Source organism: Mixophyes fleayi, chromosome 8 (assembly GCF_038048845.1).
Source record: "Mixophyes fleayi isolate aMixFle1 chromosome 8, aMixFle1.hap1, whole genome shotgun sequence".
NCBI lineage: Eukaryota > Metazoa > Chordata > Amphibia > Anura > Limnodynastidae > Mixophyes > Mixophyes fleayi.
This window is the reverse complement of record NC_134409.1, coordinates 113573400-113593066: the sequence shown is the minus strand read 5'-3', so window position 1 is coordinate 113593066 and position 19667 is coordinate 113573400. Positions and strand designations below refer to the sequence as shown.

General features: G+C 41.6%; 1 protein-coding gene across 1 annotated transcript in view; it reads left to right on the top strand.

Moving 5' to 3' along the window:
* FGD3 (FYVE, RhoGEF and PH domain containing 3) overlaps positions 1-19667 on the top strand; it is a 146771-nt gene that overhangs the window by 114012 nt on the left and 13092 nt on the right. Inside the window, exons 5-10 of the mRNA XM_075183209.1 lie at positions 3883-3972; positions 4502-4638; positions 8131-8287; positions 12497-12635; positions 12869-12927; positions 16718-16864. Of these exons, the coding sequence (XP_075039310.1) occupies positions 3883-3972; positions 4502-4638; positions 8131-8287; positions 12497-12635; positions 12869-12927; positions 16718-16864 (729 nt within the window). The remainder of the gene's footprint in view (positions 1-3882; positions 3973-4501; positions 4639-8130; positions 8288-12496; positions 12636-12868; positions 12928-16717; positions 16865-19667) is intronic.

Here is a 19667-nt window from a genome sequence, read left to right as displayed (position 1 = left end):
AAAGTGATAGGTGAGAGGAAGAGTATTGTCTGTACCACCAACGTAATGACAGGACACAATTACACACAAATAGTATACAGAATATATACGCCGCACTAGCAACAATAAGTTTTGCGTTATACTACCCATAACATTTTGGCCGAATAACGTTTTTGTCTGGGATCTGATCTTTGTTGGGGGTATAGACTGTAATGAATTGAATAAAGGTTATCAATTTACTGTAATTCTATGCTGTGATGTCACTGGGATTCTGGACCAGGTTTATATATTGTATTCACCTCCTCCTGTGCTTTACATTTCTCCCATGACCGTATCTCTTGATAATGTACCTCATATGTTTTAAATAACTAGATGAAAACGGTTTGCCAATGCCGTATTCAACAAATGGTTAAATATATATTATATGAAAATAATTATTCATATCATTTAAAAAAAGAAATAAAACTAATGTGAAAATGCAGCAAATTACCATCTCTGCAACTCTGCCACCAAGCTGGGTCTTCTGGGATTCATATAGTTATAGATGCGCCAAAGCCTGTCCAGCCATCATTTATGATCAAGTGTCTGCCGTATGAACCACTCTACTCCATGACCTAATGTGTTTGAATGTAGCAGTGCCATGAAGGAAAATGAAGATGGGATTATAAATTGCTCTCTCACTTTCCAGTTCATACTGCCTGTTTGCCCTCATCCTCTTTCTACCAGCATTACGCTCCACATTTGTTTTCTACATTTTGAGACTTAAGGGACAGAACGGTGCCCTTACAAGCCCCCCAGCCTATGGATCTGTTTTTTAAAAAAAACTGGTCAGCAAAACACATTTTTACTCTGCTGTATTTTACGGCAGGGGCGTACGCAGGGGGGGATTTCTGGGTCTCCAGAAACCCCTCCCCTCCCCTAAAGAAGTGCCCTACATAGCGGCTCTGTACTATGCAGCAGCCGCGGTGCTGTCAAAGAAGCATCCGCGGCGGTACTGCTACTTTGACAGCACCGCGGCTGCTGTATAGTACAGTGCTGCCGAAACGGAGCTGCTGAGCATGCACGGCAGCTCTCTCGCTGTTCATTTTTTTTGGGGGGTGGAGGAGAAACCCCCCTCTTAAAAATCCTCCATGCACCCCAGTGATGAGGGGTGTATTGATCACACACAGGAAATACAGCTAATAAAATCATATATGTTTTCACATACCATGTACACAAGATCCCGTAGTATTGACAGTCCTTGCATCTTGGTAAACTTATCCTCCCCCTTGCCCCCTTCTCTCGTTCCCCCCCTCGCCCCCTTCTCTCGTTCCCCCCCCTCGCCCCCTTCTCTCGGTCCCCCCTCTTTCGGTCTCCCCCTCAGCTGAATCCATATCTTGCTTAAAAAAATCCTTAAGATTGTGCAGTGTGCCGAACCAAATCCTGGATCATGTGCATAACCAATTGAAATGTTTTCTTTTGCTGATAACTAACAGTAGATGTATTTGTAGTTTAAGGAGAGATTAAAAGACAATTTTAGGGATTCTGCATGTTTTGTACAATTTTGTTACATTAGTGAGACAGGGACTAATGTCTGTTCTAGCAGAAATGTATGAAATGTTAGCAGTGACGATAAACATGCACTTTAAAAAAATGTAATGAGGCAGAATTCAAAATTCTGCAGAGTTCAGTGTGAGTTCTCTTCGACTACAACACAATTATGTCAGACCATTATTCCTCATTGAAACCGTTTCACTGATCACACTTGTGAGACGGGTAACTGAGTAAATAAACAGAAAACCATTTAATCAGTTCTGGAGAAAGCATATGCTAATTACAGTGGAATTAAATTTAGCAACTTAACATTTAATTTCCTTTATTGTAAACACTCTGCAAGTGTTAAAAGTCTTTACCGTTTGTCACTAATGTGAAGTAATGGGATCAAAATGAAGATGGATTTTCCTCCTTCGAGTCAGCGGTTTGTTAATCAATGGTCATTAATGCTGTACATGGAAGGTGATGCGTCTGATTATAAAACACACACAGAGTAAACAGTAGTTAAGAATAATTATTGGTGTAGAGCAGTGTTGGCTAACCTGTGGCACTCCAGGTGTTGTGAAACTACAAGTCCCAGCATGCTTTGCCAATATATAGCAGCTTATTGCTGGAAGGGTATGCTGGGACTTGTAGTTTCACAAACACCTGGAGTGTCACAGGTTAGCCAACACTGGTGTAGAGAGACCACCACAAACATACATCTCACAGGTGAACAGAGAAGCATTGGCTAGATGTCATTTTAATGGTGAATGTTTCTGTTTAATTCTGAATCTATATTCTGGACTTGATTTAAGAAAAAAATTATTTGACACATATTCTAGTTATAGATTTTACTAGCTGATTTACATCAAATACAGATTGATAACATATATACAACTACACATATATACAAAGGTATCAGAAAGTTTTAAAAGAAAGTTCAATATGTTTTTCTTTAAATAAGTCCAACCTATTAAAAAGTACCTGTCACTTCCACACAAGTGCACATTAGACAGATATCCAAACAGACAACACGTAACTAAACATTTGTTTACATATGTGTTTATAGCTTTTATGTGTCCATATCATAGTTACAAGCTGTCAACTTAGAGGAAGATCTCTGTGATAACATGTATCCACTATGTGCTCCTTACTTACATAAGGCAATACATCAAGATCTGAAGAAATAAAATGATTAAACTGGATACTGTAACATAGTTGATGAGGTTGAAAAAAGACACCAGTACATCAAGTTCAACCTATTTTGGATCTCCTGCGATCCCTCTCTTATATTTGAAATTGATCCAGGTGAAGCAGCCTTCAATCTGTTTCAATCGGGAAAAATCCCTCCAGACCCAATATTGCAGTCCTATATCTCCCTGCATCGATTTTTATCCTTTGTTTTAATTAACGGCTGTATCCCTGGATACCCTTTTCCGCTAAAAATTTGTCTAACCCTTTCTTAAACATATCGATTGAATCTGCCATCACAACCTTCCTTTGCAGTGCATATCTTGACTACCCTTACAGTAAAGAACCCCTTCCTCTGCTAGTTGTGAAACTTTCTCTCCTCTAACCTTAAGGGGTGACTGTGTGCCCTGTGTATAGTCCTTGGGGTAAAATGTTCCCATGAAAGTTCTCTGTATTGACCCTTAATGTATTTGTATATAGTAATCGTAACTCCTCTTAGACGCCTCTTTTTTTAAAGTAAACATGGCTAAACTGGCTAACCTTTCCTCATAACTTAGTGACAACATACTCTTTAGCAATTTTGTTGCCCTTCTCTGAACCCTTTCTAGTTCCAAAATGTTGTTTTTTTTAGAGTGATGGCCAGAACTGTACTCTGTATTCAAGATGATGTCTTACCAACTATTTATACAGTGGCAAAATTACACTGTCTTCCCTTGCATCTATGCCCCTTTTTATGCATGCCAATACTTTATTGGTCCTTGCAGCTGCTGCTTGACATTGAGCACTAGTGCTAAGTTTACTGTCTATGAGCACTCCCAAATCCTTTTCAATTGTAGATTCCCCTAAATTTATCCCATTTAATTTATAGGTTGCGTACTTGTTTTTGATCCTTAAGTGCATAACCTTACTTTTATCTATGTTAAACGTCATGTTCCATTTGGCTGCCCAATCCTCCAGTGTATTCAAGTCCCTCTGCACAGAAACTACATCTTGCTCTGATTTTATTTTCTTACAAATTTTGGTGTCATCTGCAAAAATGGAAACATCGCTCTCTAAACCATCAACCAAGGTCATTAATAAATATATTAAAAAGAAGTGACCCCAGCATGGAACCTTGAAGTACACCACTTAAAACTTAAACTCTGCTGACAAAAACAATTCTGTGCACTAAATCAATTCTGTACAATTATCTTACAGTGCACAGAACCACAAAAGCTGTTTAACATTGCGAACGAGCTGCTCCACACTGAGGAGGCCTACGTCAAGCGGTTACATTTACTCGATCAGGTACAGTTTATTATTTGTGAAATAGCCAAGCAATATTAATTTTAAGACATTACATTTCGGCTGCAGTACATGTCACTATCTGCATTTTGTTTTAATGTAGCACGATTTCCGTCTGTTGACAAATGGTCACTGACCGGCAAATAAATCAGTGGGCTTTTAATTGTACAAATATGTGCTGTAACGCATAGCAGCTGTCTGATTCTAAGGGCTAGATTTACTAAGCTGCGGGTTTGAAAAAGTGGGGATGTTGCCTATAACAACCAATCAGATTCTAGCTTTCATTTATTTAGTGCTTTCTACAAAATGACAGCTAGAATCTGATTGGTTGCTACAGGCAACATCCCCACTTTTTCAAACCCGCAGCTTAGTAAATCTAGCCCCAAATGTTATTTTTCTTGCACAATTTAGACAATATAAGTAAATATGTTATTTATGCACCAGTATTATTAAATGTATGTCATTATGTTTGGAGTGTTAGGATCTGTGTATGAAGCAACATATGATCTGACGCTGCATTAATCCTTTACAGGTATTCTGCACGAAATTAGCAGCTGCTGGAATTCCATCAGAAGTGACCACCGGAATATTTTCTAATATTTCGTCGATCTACTGCTTTCACGGCCAGTTCCTATTGCCAGAGCTTAAGGCGCGGATAACCCAGGAGTGGTGCGTGACCTTCCTCGTTCTATCTAATGCAGTTACTGGTCAGACACTGGGGGCATTTTTAAAACTCATATGAATTATAATTGCTGCTTCAGGATAGCTAATTAAAGGCACAGCTTCAAATACAGGCTGGAACTTGTAAAAATACGAGCCAATTAAATGTAGACCAATAAAAATTATTACTCAGAATGTGTAACATGTGCAACTAAGATGCTATTTTAGATTAAAAGATAACCAATGTTTAACACTGTAGAACACTTTTTTTTTTCCTGCAGTTGAGGAAAATTTGGAGACATTTGCCCAAATATTCTTGATTATGGAATTTTGAGCCTAGTTTTCAATTTTCCGCTGCGGTAAAAAAAAAAATCTCAATATATTACTTCTTTCCAAAATGAAATCAGATTTAATAAATTGTTAATTTACTTCAGCCATGTGACCGCACTCTTGTACGCATTGAATATTACTAATAAATTACCCTTACCTATAGTAAGAGAGAGTGGTAATAAGAAAATATTTGGGCTCTATATTTGATCATAGATATGTAAGAGAGCAGGTGAACTTATTTAAAAATGCCCAAGTGCACTTATTACATATATAATGCACATGTTCACTTGCTGATTTATCCAAACTTTGGAAAAATGTGGAGGTCCTCTACCTTGCATTACCTTGAAGAGTGAAGAAAACACGGAGAGTGCACAGAAGCTTATTCGGTTTTACTGACTGTCTTGCAGTGATTGCGAGGCACAGCAGGATTATTATCAGATCTGGCTTCAAGTTGGTGGATACAAGGATAGTAGAAGTCACAGAGGAGATCTGAGAACATATAAAGGCACAGGAGCATAATAACTTGCAGTGGCAATTGGATTATCTCTTCTAATACACAACCTTTCCTAGGCAGGTCTCTCTTAAGAACATCTTGGGCCCCCGGGCACAGCAGTGCACTGGGGCCCCTATATATACAAATAAAAAAAAATGATTATACATATGGGCCCTGCAGCCCAGGGGGTCTGTCGGAGGCAGCAAAAAAACCCCCAAAAACTGAAAAAAAAGAAGACAATACTTACCTTGCGATCAGCTGGTGATCCGGCTCCCTCCATGGTCTCCTCCTCCGTCGCGCTCCGCAATGGATGTCGGGCGGGCGTGATGACGTCACGCCCGACATGCACTGCGAGCGCCATGGAGGGAGCCGGATCACCAGCTGATCGCAAGGTAAGTATTGTCTTCTTTTTTTTCAGGTTTTTGGTTTTTTTGCTGCCTCCGACGGGCCCCCCTGGGCTGCAGGGCCCCCGGGCACCTGCCCATTGTGCCCAATGGGAAAGACGGCTCTGTTCCTAGGGACAGGGCCGGTGCTAGGGTCCACGGCGCCCTAGGCATTTTTAAAAAAGCGGCGCCCCCCCCCGCAAAAATCGCCGCCCTCCTCCCTCCTCTCCTTACCTTGTTTCACCACCGCCGCCTCTCTGCTCCGTCTCCTCCCCTCCACTCACTAACACTAGTTAGTGGAGGGGAGGAGACGGAGCAGAGAGGCGGCAGTGGTGACAAAATAGCCTCTTCCCCCCCCTCCCCGTCCATCTGAATGCTGTGCGGCGGCCGTGACAGGTATGGTCAGCGGTCACCGCACAGTTTTAAAGTATTTTAGAATTCTGTGGCGCCCTCCAGAGCCCGGCGCCCTAGGCAAGTGCCTAACCTTGCCTAATGGGAGCGCCGGGCCTGCCTAGGGAACACTAAAATGATAATGAACGAATTGGCTATAAGGAAGGAAATCAGAACTCACTGTTCATTCTCATCAGTCCCTGCCCCATTGGAGCTTACAATCTAAATCCCCTAACATACACCAACACAGACCGAGAGAGACTAAGGGCAATTTAATAGCAGCCAATTAACCTACCAGTATGTTTTTGGAGTGTGGGAGGAAACCCGGAGCACCCGGAGGAAACCCACATAAACACAGCCCAGCAACGCAATGACGCAAACGTGTCATTTTTTCCGCGGGGGATGGGCCAAAATGACTAGATTCCACGAGAATCTCGTAATGGAGGCTCCAAATCCAATCCACTTTACCAAGAAGTGGGCAGGATGCGGGAGGATGCCCTACTTTCCCAGGAGTCCTGGGAGACCTATCCGGAATTCGTTTGTCTCACGGACATTCCGGGAGAATTGGCAAGTATGGTATTATATATAGGATTTCCTGTTTTTTGGCGTTTTATTATTCCTGTTTTTTCACAAGCAAAAAATGTGCTTTCAGGGTAAAAGAAATAAATAATATACAGAATTGAAAAACTCCTCATAACTTGCTTTTCTTTAAAACATGGGGTAAGCGAAGGGCATAAGGGACAGGATCCCAAGGGAGGGTTCTCATGGGAAAGGATGTCAGGATACAGGGAAGAAGATCCTAGGGAGAAATGAGAATCTAGTGGGCCACTTACCAGATGCTGCAGATCCACGCCAGGGGGTAAATGTATTAAGCACATACTTGCCAACTCTCCTGGAATGTCCGGGAGACTCCCGCATTTGCGAGAGACTCCCGGGCGAGTGTGGCAATCTCCCGAATTCTGCCCACTTCACTAGGAAGTGCCCCACTTCCTAGTGAAGTGGGCAGAATTAGATCCCAAACGCCGCGATTCCCGGTGAATCGCGGCGTTGAGCCCCGCCCCCCCGCTGTCAAATGACGCGATTTGCATCATTACGTCGCGGGGCAGGGCCAAAATGACGCAATTTCGGCGCCCCGCCCCCCGCACACCCACCTGCTATAGAGAGTCTCCCGGACACCAACTTAAAAAAGTTGGTAAGTATGATTAAGCAGCAGATTCTGCACTTGCAGAGGAAATTTAAAACAGAAATGGCTTTCAAGGCAACGTTTTGAAAGAAGTTCTGCTCAATCATTTATATAGCAAGGAAATAATAAATGTTTTTATAAGTGTCTGTCTTAGTGTTTGCCAGAATGGCACAAGTACGGCGCGAAGCGGATAACGATGTCTTGTCTAGCCCTCTGACAGGACCGCGGCCAATAGCAAATGCTTTACAACGGGTCCAAAATCATCGAGCGGCCATCGCTGGGCCGCGGTGGAAGTGGGTGGCGCTAATGTAGTGATCGGTGCATGTGGAGGGCGGTGTGGTGATGTTCCTGTGCTCACCTATCGCTCTTATAAACTCCATTAAGCTCCACTAAGAAATACAAGTTTGTGGGGAGGTTTTCTGGTTTAAACCGAAAACACCAGAAAGTCTGTCATTGGGATCTTTTCTGGCTATTTTGGTTAAAATCGTAAACTGGAATCCCTAAATGTATATATAAATCCTGTGAGGAAGCAGAATTGTTGTAGCACATGTTTAGTGGTGGTTGGAATGGTCTCCCAAAGGTTAATATAATTTGGCAGCATTTACCTATATCATTCATATATGGAGTTATTTTGAGAGGTCCCACAATGGGTTAAAGCATTTCCAAACAAGAGCTTCAAGAGAACGTTCCAAGTAAAGTGTTTTTGTGCAATATGTTTCTAGGAATACGAACCCTCGGATTGGAGATATTCTGCAAAAGCTTGCTCCATTCCTGAAGATGTATGGGGAATACGTAGGGAACTTTGACAAAGCTATGGACATGGTGAATACCTGGACCCAGAGGTCCCCTATCTTCAAAGAGGTCATCCACACTGTTCAGGTACAATATGCCGAGTCTGTGTGTTTCAGGATAGAGTTACCCGTGTGTGGCTGGGATTCAACTGTTACTTGTGCCAATGTCGTCTGTGTCTGCAAGAATGCACATTTACCCTGCAGGCGATTTCAGAACAAATATATATTGTATGCAGTTTATTGAGGGTGTGAATCTTTTTGTCATTTAATTATTTTCGCATCTAACAAACAGCATATCATGTCACTAGGACATGATATGCTGTTTGTTAGATGCGTGCAAATGAGTTAATTTCCTTACAGGAACTGAACATATCAAGCTAAAATCTTGTACCATGTGCAATATTATAGTTCCTTATATTGCAGAACATCCCTCTTTGAATTTTTAGTCTAAATAATTAGCAGATAGATTATTCGTCCCTCAAGTTCCTTAGGCAACCGCAGACCATTGCAGCTTTTCAACAAGCCAAATAAAGCTACATATTAATATATTTTACATACAGCTTAGGATATATTGGGATATCTTAAGGTGATCACTTTGGACAGACCTGGCCTCCTGGTTCTTGTAGATTCTATGGGTTTTAGTAAGGGCAGTTGTCAAATGTCCCTGCACAGTCATTTTGGGCCCCATTGGTGCAGCAATGTGGGCAATATAATCTAAAATGTGCAAATTGGCCGTCCGAATCACTGGGCAACAGGGGCTGGGGCACAGAGGGGCATCTGCTCCCTGGGCCGGTCCCATACCGGGCTACCTTGGGGTGGGTCACTGGGCCACCTGCATTTTTCCTTTAAAATGTTCCTAATAAGCTGCTGAGTTGTGTCTTGCTCCCCAGGCTATAATTTGCCAGCCCTCCCCTGATGGGCAGCTTAAGGTCCCATGCTGCATTCACCTGGTGAATACAGCTCAACCGGAACCGCAAATAGAGTTTGTTGAACAAAATGAATAAAGTTCCAACAGTACAAACAAGCGTTTAGAGTAAACAATGGGAGCAAGAGACTACGAGAAATTGCATCCATGCCCGTGAATGTGGCTCAGATCAAACTTTCCATGGGCACAAGGAATTTGGTTGTGTGTGAGCCTGTACCTGCTGACCTACACCTTTGATGGGGATCCCTTTCCTGCCATTAATGTATTACTGGAACTGTTCCTGGCCATTGCCTCTTACTTGTACACAGAAATTTCTTCGTACTGGTTATAAAGGTAAATGTAACGTGTGAGTCAAGATTCTAACTACTTCAACAGAAGTATTACCGTCCTGTTGAGTAGTTCAGCAAAACAGATTTCAGACTCTATAAATACTGAACTATTTATCCATTAAGCTGCCAGCGACATTGTTAGTGTCAGCCATTGTTGGATATACAGGTTGTTAGAAATCCCTCATTATCACAGAAAATGCACTTTGTAGAAATATGCAAAATAATCGTAAATGTGATGTAATCTGTTCAATACAGATAAATGTGTTGTGTTCTTTAGAATAACAGTCGGTTCTTCATGGTTTTCGCCTATTGTTATAAAGCTTTAGAATCACTGCGAGGGAATGATTTACCATTGTCTTGTGTTAATGCAGCACTTAGCTGCATAGGAGTGTTTTCCGTCCTCTAATTCAAGAGTCCATCATCTTGTCAAACCCACTGCTATTTTAAATGCTTTTAACAATGTGTGTTCAAGTGGAAAGTATTCAGGTGTTTGATATATCCCAGCTCTGGCGTCATGCTCTGTGCTAGCTGATTCACAAAGTAGTTTCATCAATGATTGTTTTTAGAAATTGAATGTTTTTGTTTTCTTGTCATAATCTTTGTTTTTGCGCAAAAGTCATGAATGAATATATATATATATATATATATATATATATATATCAATATTGTGTGTGTGTGTATATATGTGTGTGTGTGTATATGTGTGTGTGTGTATATATATATATATATATATATATATATATATATATATATATATATATATATATATATATATATATTATAATATATATATATTATAATATATAATATAATATATGTTGGGGGTCCATCTTAGGGATAAAAGATGTGGTGCTGTCTAATGGCTATAGATGGGCATTACATTCATAAACATGTATAGACACCAACACAGGTTTCAGTACACTGAGCATTGTACTATTCCCAGCTATATACATACCAAGCACTAGAATCCATAATGATATGTAGCTGTTACCATGGCTGTCAAGAGGAATTCAGGGCCCCGGTACAACAAATTCATGGGGCCCCCCCTTATAGTTGAGTATGCTAAAAAAAAACATTTTTCGGAGGTGTGGTCATTCATTTGGGGGGCGTGTAAAATGCGCCATTGGGGCGTGGCTAACACATCAAAATCACTAGGTTCTCGATTCGCCCGAGCGTCTCATATGTCCAAGCACTCCTGACTTTCAGGACATCTAGCACCACAGTGTAGTATAGAAAAAATGCAGTGTGTACACAAAGAGTTCAGTCTTGGCCTGCACCTTACATTGGGCACAACACTCACCAAAAATTGACATTGTCCCTACTAGAATCACAACATTTCACATATTGTCCTGCTCTCTCCTACCTGTTATTCTCACTTTCGCCATGTGGCTGCATGTTTCTTTAGTTGCGGCTTGTCTGGATCCTGGAATGCTGGGGGCCCTATTTGGAAAAAAATAGCTACATTTAGATAATTCCCAACAAACCTGGCGTTAAATCAATACCATCCACGATTAATAATTAGGCCTTCCTCCAGCTCCAATATTACATTAATGTGCCCCTTCATCATCGCCATGCCTTATGATCACACTGCGCCCTCCATGCTGCTTTTGCCCCTTCACCTGGCTCCCCTTCATCACACTATACTATGCTGCTCACCCCCCTTTTTTCAATCCCACTGTGCCATGCCTCCCCCCCTTTTTAAGCCCACTGTGCCATGCTGCCCACCATTTTTTAACCCCACTGTGCCATGCTGACCCCTGTTTTTTAACCCCACTGTGCCATGCTGCCCCGTTTTTTAACCCCTCTGTGCCCCCCTCATTTTTTAACCCCACTGTGCCATGCTGCCCCGTTTTTAACCCCTCTGTGCCCCCCTCATTTTTTAACCCCTCTGTCATGCTGCCCCCCCATTTTTTAACCCTTCTGTGCCCCACCTCACTTTTTAACCCCTCTGTCATGCTGCACCCCCCCTCCCCCGTTTTTTAACCCCTCTGTGCCCCACCCCATTTTCCTCCCTTCACTTACCTTTTCTCCTCTCTTCTTTCTTGGTCTTCTCTGCTGCTCTGTGCTCCATTGCTCCAGACTGACTGAATGCTGGGCGTGACATGGTGACGTCACACCAGTCTGAATGGAGCACAGAGCAGCAGAGAGGATGGACGCCGGCTCCGCGATCACGTGGGTATGTTGTTTTTGTTTTTTTTTAACTACCCTGTTCCCCCCACCAACGGCCGAGCGCCACCCCCCCCCCCGCCCCCCCCCGCCGCAAAAAGAAGAAAAAATGTAAAAATTGGCAGCGCAAGGGCCCGGACCGGGCCCTCTGACATGCCCGGGTAGATAGTACCCTCCCCCCTCTCGGCGTCCCTGGCTGTTACAAGAAATATTGACCCCAACAAGGACGTTAGGAACCAGTAGAATGTGATTTATACATCAGACAAAAAAATTGCATCGCTTTTAAAACTGACCTTATTCAAAGATTTAGATATAAAACAACTTGAAATTTCTAATAATTTCATACTTCATGGGGCAAGGTCCCTTTTTAAATCGTTCCCTTTAAGGTTGTCCTGTCTGGTCATGTTAGTTTGACTAGTAAACTTGTACCATATTGACTATTACAGAAATCCTAGTATTACTTTTTATCTCACAATGTAATAATCAGCATCTATTATCAGGCTGCTATATTTTATGACACTCGGGCCGGTGGGCACCTGGCGATCAGATTATGATACCCATCCCGCACTCCTTTTTCCCTACACGCTCCTTGCATTAGGTGTCAAACCCACTCCTCGTGATGCCAACAGCAATGCCTATGGACCCCGGCACAGTTGGTCATTATGGCACTGCTGGCTTCTACATAGAACAAAGTCACCAACAGGACAGGACTTTATATGAGTCACCATGCGATCATGCATGATTTGCAGAAGTCAGTGTTTGAGTAACATTGTTGAACAATGCATAGGATGACTGCATGAGGGTGAGTCTGTCTGTGTTTTCTCTATGCAATATCCTGGTCTACAGGTCACATCTGTCTAATGTTCACTCTTTACAGAAAGAGGAGGTCTGTGGGAATCTGACATTACAGCATCACATGCTGGAGCCTGTCCAACGAATTCCTCGCTATGAACTTCTCCTAAAAGATTATTTAAAGAAACTGCCCGAGGACTCTCCGGATAGAAAGGATTCAGAGAGTATGATTTTTAATAACTATGTCTTGTTAGATGCCATCCTTGACACAATCATTATGCTGTTCCCTAGTCCCTACCATGTACGTTATGTTTGATAATGACTGTTTGTGTTGGAATCGCAGTATACATCGATATGTATGTTACCATTAACATAACTTTGCTGCATAGTCTGATGAGAAGCAATCTGCATGCTGGCTAAATGTTTAATATGTGTAATTGTATCATCCTTATTTCAGAGTCCCTGGAGCTTATTTCTACCGCAGCAAATCACTCAAATGCAGCCATTCGGAAGATGGTAGGTGAAGCCGTTTTCAGATGTGTAGTATAAGTTATACTTAGTACTGTTTGGATGTTTTATTTATAAGTTTGTATATATGCTTATAGCCAAACGCCTGTAATTGTGTCCAGCACCTGCTGAAAGTGAGGGCAGAATACACAATCTTAATTTGCAGCCAATGTCTGAAACATAGCGATGTGTTTCCTTATTCATGAACAAATTTGCCTTTCATTGATATCCCTAATTCCTAGGATAATTTGCATAGATTATTCATTTTTCTGCTCCCTTAGGTCAAAAAGGAGTACGGAAAATCAAGCCCCAATGGAACAATGGGTTCTAATGTCAGAACTGTTTACATGCATTGTAGTAGCATTAAAAATGCTAGTAAACACCATTTATTATTATTATTATTATTATTATTATTATTATTATTATTATTATTATTATTATTATTATCTTTGACTTATAAGGCGCCACAAAGGGTCCGCAGCGCCGTACATTACATATACAGAAAACAGAACCAAGACACAACATGATACAAAAATATATACAAACACAGGTGACAAGGTAAAGCAAATAGGGTGGTACTAACTAGGGGAGAGAGCCAGTAAAAGCAAGTTAGGAGGAGGACTGATAGACTTGAATAAAGAAATGAGTCTTAAGGGCACGCTTGAAGCCTTTGAGTGTAGATGCTAACCTGATGGAACGTGGAAGATCGTTCCACAGCAGGGGAGCAGCCCGGGCAATTTAATGCCAAAGGGTACAAGTTCTTGTGGTTGAACAACAGTATGTGAACACATCAGATTCTCTGTGGCACTATGGGTTTGTAAAAGTGCTACAACATTGTTGCAACAAAGTTAGGAAACAAGCAAAGGGCATTTATGGTTGTCTGTTATGTCCACCACACTATAGACCTCCAGCCGTTTTCAGCTTGAACGCATTCCCCCTTAGCCTCTGAATCCCCTCTCTCAACAGATCAGGGATCGGAATAGGCGCTTAGATACGGGGGCGGCGCATGCACAGTGAATCAACAAATCACTGCGTGTGCAAACTTCCAAGGGCGGGCACTGGAAATGCCAGACTCGGCCCTGTGTTTGTGGGCTGGGCTAGTTAAGTGGCAGTCACTCCATGTCATGTAGCACGCTATATCATGAGCCCTACCATTGTTCTGCCTAGAGGCCCTTTATACCACAGTCCAACACTGGTGAGGTTGGTATTATAAAGAGGAAGTTATAATTGGGGAGCACTGTTATTCTGAAATGTATACAACGCTTTCATACAAGATGCTACTTCTTAGATTTTATGGCTGCCATGTTGTCTTTCTTTCCTGGAACATTCTTTAATTTTGCCATTGTAAATCTTGCAACACCGAGTTTTACTTCTCACTCAATGAAAACAAAGGGCCTGAGTCATTAAAGAGAGCAAAACATAAAAAAGGAGTAACTTTGCACCTGGGCAAAATCATGTTGCATTGGAAGGGGAGTCAAATTTAAAATGTGGGCACAGATTTATAGCTGGGTTAGGGTATGTCCTAGATCAACTTTAAATTTCAGTGTAAAAATAAAGATATCAAGTGTGTTAGATGAAAAAACAGCCAGTATATAACTTATGTACAAAATAATAAACTAATTTGCACCCCTTGCATTGTAACTTGGTTTGTCCCGGAGAACATTTACTCCTTTTTCTTGCCTAACTTTCTTTAATGACTCAGACCCAAAGGGTGGATGTTATAGACTAATGAAGCTTCATGTCACATGGCTTTGCCGTTTTTCTGTATTGAAAATGATGCGAGCCATCCAATCTCCTCATTATCATTCCCTGCCTGCTCCTCCATTCTCCCTGAGGCTGAGGCTGCATGATCTGATCATCCACATTACTAAACACTGTGCTTATCTAGATGTCTGACCTGGATATGTAGATTATGGAGAGAGCTGTGCTTGGGCATTTGCAGTGTGCTGCCCGGATATACTGGTGACTGCATGCCATCCGTTTATAGACCTGCTTTCTGGTTAGGGAGTCAGAGTAGATATTATTTAGAAGAAGCTGGTGTTAGATTGTGTAACACTGTGTGTTATACGTCACTAGCTAACCATGTTCTAGGATAGAATGCAGAATATATTGTCAAGCGCCCTCATATAATAGAAATCAATGTCTTATATATGAGCTAGACTTCAGATTTCAAAGCATCTGTATATTTGTCACCTTTAATTGGTGACGCTAGATCCTATCTATTCGTACAGGTTTGGAGCGATCAGTGCAGCCAGGCGGGGGAACGTTGTTATAAGAAGCTAAATTTAGCCCGATAGTCTAATGGCTTTCTCTATCTGTCAGCAAGGAGGCACATCACAGCTCCATTGATATTTTCCGAAGCGATACAGCCTACGAAGAAATGTCTCCAATGTATAAATACCTTTGTAGACATAAGAGGTCAGACGCTCAGCTGGAGCACAGCAGCCGTTCCAGTAATTGGGTTGGAACAAATGAAAAACACGATCCGTGTTCCAGCTTTAGAGTCTCCTCTTCCAGGGAGACACCGGCATGTGAATTATCCTTATAAATTAATAGTCACTTTGTTTTGATGTTAGACCGAAAGCTGCTAACTAGCATCCTCGATGGAGGGTGATGATGGAAATAATTTAGCATACAGCTTTTCGGCTGATACATTACTAAACATTTGCAGCAAAAAACTACAGATCCACAATACTAGTTTTAGACTTTCTACGGTTACTGGCAACAATCATGGTCATTTTACAACCTAAGCCTTCCAAGCTGCATAATGCTTGGTATAAACATACTGACATTAGTTTATGTTGTGTTAGTTAAGTAAGTATCCGGTATAACGCATCATTTTCTTAATGCCCTGTTGTTGACTACCGCTAACAGTTTTACGTGAGCACAGAGGGACTTGGTTTAATGCTGGTGACAGACAGGTGGATTTAGAAGTTCATCTTTATTGGTGAATGACTAAGGGGTATATTTACTAAACTGTAGGTTTGAAAAAGTGGTGATGTTGCCTATAGCAGCCAATCAGATTCCAGCTGTCATTTATTTAGTACATTCTACAAAATGACATCTAGAATCTGATTGGTTGCTATAGGCAACAACTCCACTTTTCAAAACATCTGGTTTGGTAAATATATCCCTTTGTCATGGTAACTATGATCAGTGTCTTACACTGATTATATATCGAACAAGATCAAACCCGCAGTTTAGTAAGTATACCCCTAAATCTTTGTCCAGTTTGACTACACATTTGACCTGCACACAAAGTGACCGGGGCACACACTTACAGATTAGTCAACGGCCAACCAAATTTTCCATTATGCTGATTGAGCGAATAGGTGTCCAGTTTAGCCACATAAAAGACCAAATTTAGCAGATTCAGTGGTCAGGTCAAACAAATGGACCAGATAGTGTCTAGTTTGTGTGGCTTGCAGATGATATCTGTGCATATATATAAAGATTTCAGTCATTGGCCAAATGGATTTTCCAACATTAAAATCTGGTTTTGGTCCCATGGAAGAAATAGACTTTGATGCATTTTGATTGAATTAGGGCCAAATTACTCAACTTGGTCACTCGTTTGTATGTGTAACCAGTGTAGTTTAGGGCAGTACAGATTTTTCATGGAATTAGACATATATTTGGTATAATATGCGGTAGATGATATGTAGATTCTCATGTCTGTGGACCACGGATATGCCATAAAGGTTCACATCCTGGCAAAGCAACTTGCATTTTAATTTTAGAATTTTAGTGGTCCTACAAATGTATTTCCTTTTTAATGATATTTTTGTTTTGTGAAAAGGAAAAGATGCATAAGCTGCTGGAAGTGTATGAGCGGCTGGGGGGCGAGGAGGATATTGTGAACCCCGCAAATGAACTCATCAAGGAGGGACATATCCAGAAACTGTCGGCAAAGAACGGGACAGCGCAGGACCGGTATCTGTACCTGGTAAGTGGTTGTCTGTTTAGAGATAGAGAACTACTCACATGATGTCTCTTTGCACCAGTCACAATTATGTTTATATGGTCACCCTACCGCATTCAGTAGATGGTCACATTGGAAACATTTCTGTGGGTATACAATATCTTGCTCTATGCAGAATTCACAGTGCGTGTGGCCAAGAGGGTATTATCGTAAAACCTAGATTCTACAAATCTAACGCTAAGAGGATTATCTGAGGAGCTCTGTTGGGAATTAAAGAGACAATCACAGTTATAGAGGTAGGAGAGATGTTATTTAAATTATATTTCCTCAATTATTTTTGAGTGTTTTTGTAAAGCAGTTATTTTTATCGGTGCCTGAGCGTGACCATATGTACTGTCTAGATGGGGAGATTGCCGTTCTCAATTTATATGTCTGTCCTCTAAACATGGCTGCTATTTACCACATTTCATCGTTTCCTGTTGGTGACCGTCTTGGTGACTACTTTTCTACTTGGGTTATTTTGCTCTGTATGGAGTGCACGAGTCCTACAACATAAAAGGAATCTCTATGTATCTTATCTGATGAGCTCTACCAAAGATAAAGCTGCTGTACACAAGTTGCATATGTAGGTCTACATATGTCTACATATCTACTTGTATTTATGCAATGTACAATTAACTGAAGGATGATTATCCAATTGTAAAATTCCGCCCTGACACTCAGTTGTTGCAGTGAATTGGTTGAAGGAGAATCTTAGTACAAGTGATCCTAGTTACAAAGAATAGTCTGTGGGTCTAGTTAATACCTTTTAGGGAGGTCATCCCATATTGCTGAATATTGTAAATGTGCACTATTTGGGAGTAAAATGTTCTTCAGGTGCTTCAAAAGGTTTTACCCCAAAACATTGTGCATATATAAAGTTCAGCAATAATTGATGAATGCTCCCTAAGGGTTTGAAGTAGAGATGCTCACTGACCCCCATGAACTGGTTTTGGTTTTGGATCTGGATTAGCTTCGTGTTTTGGTTTTGGCAAAACCGCCCTCGTGTGTTTTGGTTTTGGATTTTTTAGAAAAAGTTCTAAAATATGCTAAAAGTACATCATTTTGCTCTTTTTTTTGTTCCTACATTATTATTAACCTTAATAACACTCATTTCAAGTCATTTGCAGTCAATTTTGACCACCTCACAGATCACAATGTTATTTTCATACACTTTCGGACAAATACTGCAGCGACCTGGCTGGATGGTAAGCGACAGCGCAATGACACAAATACACGGCAGTTCCTACCACATCTAGGACACATTGGCACATAGCAGTGGCAGGAAAGAAAAATGGTGCAAGATGGAATTGTCCTTGGGCCCGTCCTCCCTCCCACCCACCATTATGTTGGATTTTAAAAAGGAATCCAGAAATCGCGGGATCCAACGACATAACGACGACGTTTTCACTTGTTTGCAAATCCGAAAAAGCGCAAAAGTACCGAGCCTCTGATCTGCTAAGTTCGGGTATGTTCAGTTCTCGGGGAACCGAGCTTGAGCACCTCTAGTTTGAAGTAGAGCGTTGGACTATTTATTTCATATACAGTTAGCTGAAGGGACATATAAGGAACAATTTGCACATAAATGCTCTATAAAATTTTATTGTATATAGCAGGAGCATGTACATAATTTGATTATAATAAGCACTTTACAGTATGTTATTTACATTAGAACGTTTTACCTTATAGACCAACCCTCACACTACTCTAACTGGTTGTACATCTTGCACTGATGAGAAGCTTCACTGCAAGATAAGAGGGTTCCAAACTTCAGCAGACTGAAACACGCCTCTATATCGGGCTGTATTTGTAGGTTTTGCCATTTGCCAATTAATAGTATAGTGGTTATTTTCGGACCACAGGCATGTCAACTGCCCAATATTGACTGTGATATTGCAGCGCATGTAATAAGCATTAGAGTTTGTTAGTAAATATGAGAAACAAGAATCTCTTGTCTTCCTGTGATTGCATTGGACTTATAAACTTTTTGAGGACCTTTCATTTCCAGGCTCCGTGGCTGGTTTGTGTAGTGGTGGGTACGATGTCTTGGTGGACCCAGAGCAAATGGGCTTTTTGACATCTATGACTGCTGGTGTTCTCTACAATATGTAGGGGGGGGGGGGGGGGTTATTTCCATAGAGACTGTTACTGCCACATTTGTGAGCTTCTCATTGTAAAATGCTGTGTGTAATACATGTGATGTGCCTGAGGGTTTTCATATTACCTGTGAAAAAAACTAGACGGTAACATGCTAGTTTTTTTTTATCTAGAACAAGTAAGCTCTGATTTAAACATCTCAACGCATTAGATAACCGATAGGCAACTTGATACACTTCAAAGTCGCGTATGTGCCCCGCCAGCCTCCAAACACCCGCACATTGTCATAAAATGGTCATGCTGTGACCACCACAAGCCCACAGATTCCACATGTGCTTCGAACATGCCCACATGCCTCTACAACCTCCCCACATTCTCTCCACATGCCACTCAGACCTCCTCATATCCCCCCATGTCTCTCACTCATCCGTAGAGAGACCACGTGCTGTAGAACACACTGCACACGCTTCTATCCCTCCTCTGATGTGCTGTGTGACCACAACGCGTTGTGCAGAGTAGCAGGTCACGTGATGCGGTAGATGGCGGAGAGAAGCAGACAATAGGTCAGAGCGGGGGCACAGACCTGGGGGCGCTGGTGAAGGCTCGCCCGGCCACCTGTTGCCCATCATTGCTCTAGATGCAGCCAGTTACTATATGCATATACAAAGGATTATTCTGGGTAAAAATAATC